Source organism: Sinocyclocheilus anshuiensis, unplaced genomic scaffold (assembly GCF_001515605.1).
Source record: "Sinocyclocheilus anshuiensis isolate Anshui unplaced genomic scaffold, SAMN03320099.WGS_v1.1 scaffold1662, whole genome shotgun sequence".
In the NCBI taxonomy this organism is placed as follows: Eukaryota; Metazoa; Chordata; class Actinopteri; order Cypriniformes; family Cyprinidae; genus Sinocyclocheilus; species Sinocyclocheilus anshuiensis.
Genome location: NW_015545835.1, coordinates 601,099 through 608,124, shown reverse-complemented (window position 1 = coordinate 608,124; position 7,026 = coordinate 601,099). Strand labels below are relative to the sequence as shown.

General features: G+C 39.0%; 1 protein-coding gene across 4 annotated transcripts in view; it reads right to left on the bottom strand.

Moving 5' to 3' along the window:
- Positions 1-7,026, bottom strand: part of mib2 (MIB E3 ubiquitin protein ligase 2) — a 75,173-nt gene that overhangs the window by 39,304 nt on the left and 28,843 nt on the right. For 3 of the 4 annotated variants that reach the window (XM_016499439.1, XM_016499438.1, XM_016499440.1), the window contains one exon: positions 2,493-2,600. In XM_016499439.1, the coding sequence (XP_016354925.1) occupies positions 2,493-2,600 (108 nt within the window). Of the gene's footprint in view, positions 1-2,492; positions 2,601-3,449; positions 4,028-7,026 lie in introns of those variants that run through there. The other variant, XM_016499441.1, reaches the window with a different exon arrangement.

Here is a 7,026-nt window from a genome sequence, read left to right as displayed (position 1 = left end):
ACACACAGACAGACAGACAGACACACACACACACACACACACACACAGAGACAGAAGCAGCACAGGGCAGCAGTCTCAGACCAACATCAGCAGCTTTGAAGGATATAAACATGAGAGACTGGAGAAAACCTACATGCATGCATTTTGTCTGGAAGAAATTAGAAATCTGATCAGAGCAGAGTAGGGTCAGAAAATGCATCTGAAAGGAACCAAATGTTGAGAATACCTGTGGTTTTATACGCTAAATTTTGAGATTTAACCATAATCTGCTTATGATGTTATGATGCACCATATAGCTGTGAGTGTTGCTGAATGTAAAGCTGATATGATGTGGTTTCCCATGGAAAACTTTAAATGCAAAGAAAAACACTCCCAAAATAAGAGACTAGTTACATTTTTACTAGCCAGAGCCGATGACGTGTTGAGTGTATGCTGTCGCTGACTGTGACGACTGTGAAAACAGTGGCTGTGACCTGAAGCACAAGCTTAGCGCTACCTTAACCACACTGTTTATGGGAGCATAAACACCAAACCAGGCCATGTTCAAAACACTTACTTTACTGGAAATCTGTGTGCGGCTCAAGTCTCCTCTTTATATGGAGTCAGGAGGTAAACAAAGTTACCGTGCATCTCATTAACACGGAGGGGATAATAATCAGTAAATCATGACCTGAGTTTCATCATGTTACTGTGCTTTATCTACAGCTGTTTTTGAATTTTATGTTGATTTGCTTATATGAGTAACAGTCATAATTATTTTACTTCATGCAAATGGAAGAAGATGGAAAACACTGTGTTTTCATGTTAATTAATGGATAGAAATATACCATCATCAAACGAATAAAATCAACTCCGGGAAGCAAATATGGCCTGTTTCTGACACTGGATCAGAGTAAATGACACGTAACAACTAAAACACACCAAAGCCGATAAATAAGAGCAAAGATTTCACTTTTCGCAATGAAAAGATACAGCAAGGGAACAACAAAGAAATACTCAAAAAGCTATGGCAAATACAGGAGAACACAGCTGAATCTCACAAACCCTGTCAAGATTTACCCCAAAATCACAAGACGAAATAAGCAATCATATTTTGCATGAAGAAAATCAAGGCTATTTTTCACGACCAATGTCAATCCTACTCTTTAGCTTTTCTTAACAGTCCTAAGAGTAGACCTCATTATAGCCTTAATGGTCTTAAATCCTGAGAAAAGGTTGAATGGAAAACCTTTCTGACTTTTTCTTTTGATTTTGGGGTGAAATACGGACATGTTCACAAGCTCTGTGAGATTCATCATCACATCTGCTACAACATCTAATAACCACCATCACCAACTAACACACACGAGTTCAGCAACAACTAACAGCACTAAAACGCAGCAATGACAGCCAGAATATGTTTTCAGATCACACACATAACACCGAGAACCAGAGAACCTCTCAGTCAAAACCTCACCGTCTACAGACGTCTGCGAGGATCAGCCAGTGATCATCACAAGGACATTTTGACTCATTCATCATTAAAGTCATTCAACATTTTAAAATAATACGAAAATATCTTCACACGAGAACATGTGCAAGTGTTTATAGAAACAGCAGAGCAGATGATAAAACAGCATGACACTGTCCAACACTCCCAGTGTCTACATCCCATGAGTTCAAAAAAGTGTTCACATTATACAACTCATATGTGACCCTGGACCACAAAACCAGTCATAAGGGTCAATAGCTGAATATAAGCTGAATAAATAAGCTTTCCATTGATGTATGGTTTGTTAGGATCGGACAATATTTGGCTGAGATACAACTATTTGAAAAACTGGAATCTGAGGGTGCAAAAAAATCGAAATATTGAGAAAATCATCTTTAAAGTTGTCCAAATGAAGTTCTTAGCAATGCATATTACTAATCAAAAATTAAGTTTTGATATATTTACGGTAGGAAAGTTACAAAATATCTTCATGGAACATGATGTTTACTTAATATCCTAATGATTTTTGGCATAAAAGAAAAATCAATAATTTTGACCCATACAATGTATTTTTGGCTATTGCTACAAATATACCCCAGCGACTTAAGACTGCTTTTGTGCTCCAGGGTCACAAATGTTATCAATGTGAAAAAACAACAACAGCAAAGGCACTTCCCTTTCCAAAAAAAGGTCTCATTCCTGATCCTGGAGAGTTTCGTTTCAACCATTTCAACCAGAATTTCCAGGCAAACCCAAAGACTGTGACTGGTTTATTTCAGAGCGTTTCATCTGAATTCAAACTAAACTCTCCAGGACCAGAAACTGCAATCCATCCTTAGAGTCCCACAGACCCTAGACTGACGAGATTCAGTTTCTGTGTCCTATAAGCTCTACAGATGCTGCACTGAGTAGATCCAGAACCTTCCTCTGAGCCTTTGAGACTCTGCTGATCAGGATGAGAGCGGCTGAAACTCACTGAAGCAAAGCATGCAGTGTCAGAGGTGTTAGCGAGCGTGTCTCACCGTCTTGGTTGCCCCAGTCCCAGTCGGGCCCCCGGACCACCTTCACCCCCTGGAAGATTCCTTTCAGGATGATTCTGGACAGGTTCTGTCTCGGCGTCAAGCTCACTCTGAGTTTGAGAGAAGGAAGAGCCAGTTATGACCCTGAGGAAACCTTCAACCTTCCTTACCCGTCTCATCCAATTAAGCTCATGTTTCACAATGCTCCCTTTGTGAACTTCATTTGTTTTTACCAAAAAGAATATTTTCTCATGACTGAAGCTCATACAAAATTTGCATTTAATATTAAATATTGAAATTAAACAAATTAAATTGACACTAAATGCATTGGAACTGGACAATTACTGAGAGGAAAATAAAACACTACTTTTATTTTTTAGGTATGCACATTTCAATTGTGGATAAAAATGGACTGCATTCCCTTTTGGAATTTCCCGAAGCAAAATGAAACTGACACCCCTAATTCCCAATGTATTTCTATACTGTAGCACTTTCCACAATAAAAGCAATCACACAGACTCAACTATTATTAGCTCAACTATTATTAGCTCTAGTTCTAGTAGAGCGCAGTAAAAGGTTCGCACATAGCTTGAATGCATTGTAAGTCACTTCAGATTGAATCACCTGCCAAATGCATACATGTAGAAACACAGAAGGTAATCGCAGCACTGCTAACACGGCATCAGCCTGCAGCTAAAGATGGCGAACCATGTCAAAATCACTGATTACACACTCACTGAGAGCGACGAGAGGATGCTCACGGTGAGAGAAGACTGTATTTCATTGTTTCATTGCTTGAGGACGTTAGGCAGATTTTGTACAAGAGCAGCATAACTGGAAACACATGCTTTCAATACAGCTAATGACAGACAGGCGGTCTCATGTCAACAAACTAAACTCTTCAAGAGCATGCTGCCAAAGATCCTGGCAAGCGAATAACAACCAATAACAGCACATACCTTATAGTAAAGATCTGATCTGATCGGGGAGCAAAGGAGCTGCCTATTCCCATCATTCATCAATGGGGTCAAGCATCAACGCTCGCTGCCCGGCTCGACCTATCCCATCAACTCCAGCAGACTCATGCATCAGATATCTCTGCTCTGCTTTGATTTTCTCTTAAGGGCCGCTGTACGGAGCAGTAGTGTCCTTACGAACGCTCTCTCGCCATATGGCAACACCTGCACGGCTCGGAGGCTTAAAACACAATCAGGATCAATGTCTAAGCAGTCTGTGGCTCTTGTATCGCAGGTGCGCGTCTAAGATCAAAGGTAAGACGTAATCCACAGGCTGCCTGCGTGCCGCTGTTTATGCACACGCAACAGAGACGGATGATTTATGAACTTTGAGAGACTGACCGGACACGAAAAATGCATCTCTCTCTGTTCTGACAATTAAAAGATGGCATCTTAAATAATGTTTGCTGCCGAGGGTTGCACTACTTTTAAACTGTGGGTTGATTTATTTTTTCCTGCGGGAGATTAAAGGCTTGAGATACTGAATAAAGTGTATCTGAATGAAATGCTTGTATCGGATTATTTTTCCCATTTTTATATTCTACCAGTGATAAAACTGTGCTAGATGATGAGTTTTGTGAAGGGGGGAGCCATTCAGCTCCTGTGTTTGTTTATGATTCCCATTATTTAGTTATTTTCAAGTTGTAATTGTGCATGAAACATACCTGTGACTGTAAAAATATGCATTTATGGGAGTGGCATATTTTGAGTTTTGGTACTTGAGATAGGCTCATTGGGCTAGTTTTGTTTTGCAGACCTGGCAACCCTGGTCATATTCTTTTTCTTCCAAGCAAAACATTTTACAAAAGAGGTTTGTTATGGTTCAGATTCTGAAACTAAGGATCTAGAGTTGAAAATAGAGGTTGACCGATGTACCGGTTTTCCCGATTAATCAGAACCGATAGTCGATTGCTGGAACTATCTGCAAAAATCCATGCCATATGGATAAAAATCCATATTTTTTCTGGGTTGCATCTGTTGCTGGAGCAGCTAAAGCTCCGCTGTCATTATATAGTACGAGAGCGAGAGCGGCTTCTAGTGGTGGAAATCACTGACAGCACGTGCTGTTTGTTTTGACACGAGACACTTCAATTGAAGGTTTAAAACATTGACAACCAAACGGTGTGTACACAGTACACTTTAGTGCATGTTTTCATAGCATTATAAAGTCATTAATTTGTTGACTAGATGCTGCATTAGTGGAGAAAGCACAGCAGTATGTTTGCTCTCAAGGCTGAGACTCTCAACACTAACATTAGCAGCACCTCAAGCGGTTAAAACATGTGACCAAAACACACGCAAATCTGACCCAAATTCTTAATGTCACTATTGCTACCATCTATTTGCATTAGTTTATATCCAGCTGGTCACTTTAATGCATTTGTTATCCAGCGAATTTGCAGATGAAAAGCTGTGACGTGAGAAAACAAACTGATCGGTTCATTCACTTTTGTCTGTTTGATGATTAAATAAACTGTTTTAGGCCACCGCTTGAACTGAATGCGATGCATCTGGTGTGTGTGATTCCTGATCTGGTGTGCGACTGCCATATTTTGTTATTTTGATCAGATAATCATCAAGTGTTCTAGAATAGAAGCAAAAGTGTGACAGCATACAACAAATATCCATATGTATGTAAATTCAATGCTATGGCCTTTGTGTAGGCATTAAAAAACAGCCATCTTTAAGCAAGACTGTTGAAATGAAATGGTAGCACTTTACAATAAGACTCCATTTGTAACATGAACTAAGGCTGATAACAGCTGTAATCTGTGTTTATTATTTGGCTCACTTCAGGTTGGGTTATGCACTGATGTGGACCAGTTCTGGGCTGGCAAACATGTACTAATCTGGGCCACACTTGATTTGGAGATCTGAGCCAAAGGAAATTTGCTGACTGGGGAATTGTTCCTTGCTAGAGTGTGTTAATTTCAACATTAACTAATACATTTATAAATTTTACAGTTGCTTCTGTTAACATTAATGAACAATGAACTAACTTTAATGATCAATATATAATTAATATTTAATATTAATATTTTCATTCATTTACAAAGTATGTTTTATTATTATTTATTTACTTTTTTTTTGGTTAAATAGTAAAGCATTCAGTATCCATTTTAAAAGTTATCGGTTGATTAATCGGTATCGGCCAGTGTGGACCAACCTAGCTGTCGTATGGGTAAATCCACTATCGGTCGACCTCTAGTTGAAAATAATGACAAAGCTATTGTCAAACGTCAGAGTTCAGGTGATGAACTCCACTTGTGTTCCTCTACTGTACTCAATTATTTTATTCTCAGTATCATCAATGCTGAAAACATTATTTGCTGCCTAATATTTTTTATGGAATCTATCATTTTTTCAGGATTCTTTGATGAATAGAAAGCTCACTGAAGAAATATTTTGTAACATCATAAATTATTCAGGAATGTTTCTTGAGCAGCAAATCAGCATATTAGAATGATTTCTGAAGGATCACGTGACACTGAAGACTGGAGTAATGATGCTGAAAATTCAGCTGCGCATCACAGGAATAAATTACAGTTTAACAGATATTCACATAGAACCCAGTTATTTTAAATTGTAATAATTTTTCACAATTTGTACTGTATTTTTAATGCAGTCTGGGTGAGATTTAGAGACTTTTTTCTAGAACATGAAAAATTCTTAATTATTCTGCCAATTTTCATTCATTAAAAATCAGCTGGTTAGGAGTCACTGCAAAATTGCTTCAGAAACAAGCTGCACGATTTGCAGTATCATTCATATCTGTTGCAAGTTGTTTGATGCTAATGTTTACCTCTTAGGGTCAATGTCTTGAATATTGTAAGCAACAAAGTTTAGCCAGCATGAGAGAAACATGATACACGAGAGGTTCATCATCTACCACATCTGCATGAGATCGATATTAATATATAAACACAAAGCAATATTACTGTGAGAAAGACCTAATGACCTCTCTTCAGATGTGGGCTGGAGGCTGACGTACTTTAACAGTGTCCGTGTTTGACACAGGAACGATTACACAAGACAACGTGACGCCCCAGCCGATTAACAAGTTAGGCTGTTTTGTTCCTTGTCTTGGTGAACATATGGGAGGCCATATGCCAGACTGTGCCCTAACACAAAAAAACACGTAACCTCAGACTGTATTTGACCTCTGACAGAGAGCTGCTGTATACATGATGAGCACTGAGCAAGAATATCACTCATCCAGCTCAAGAAATAAAACCTGTGCCTAATGCTTGCTCCAGTATGGAGCTGTGAGAGTTCGACACTGAAGGCTGTGAGGTCTGCGCTCCAGAACAGAAATCCTGAAGTGTGATCAGAGAGACGCTGAAGCAGAGCTACCAAATCCAATGCACAAGACCTAAACCAATCTGAAAAACAGCGGCATCGGTGGACCAGGACAGCGGTTCATATCTAACACACTGCAAAAATCCTACCATTCGTTAGTTTTGTGCAGCTTTTTACACAGGCTACTGTGAATGACTACAATAGAAAAACCACATTTCCC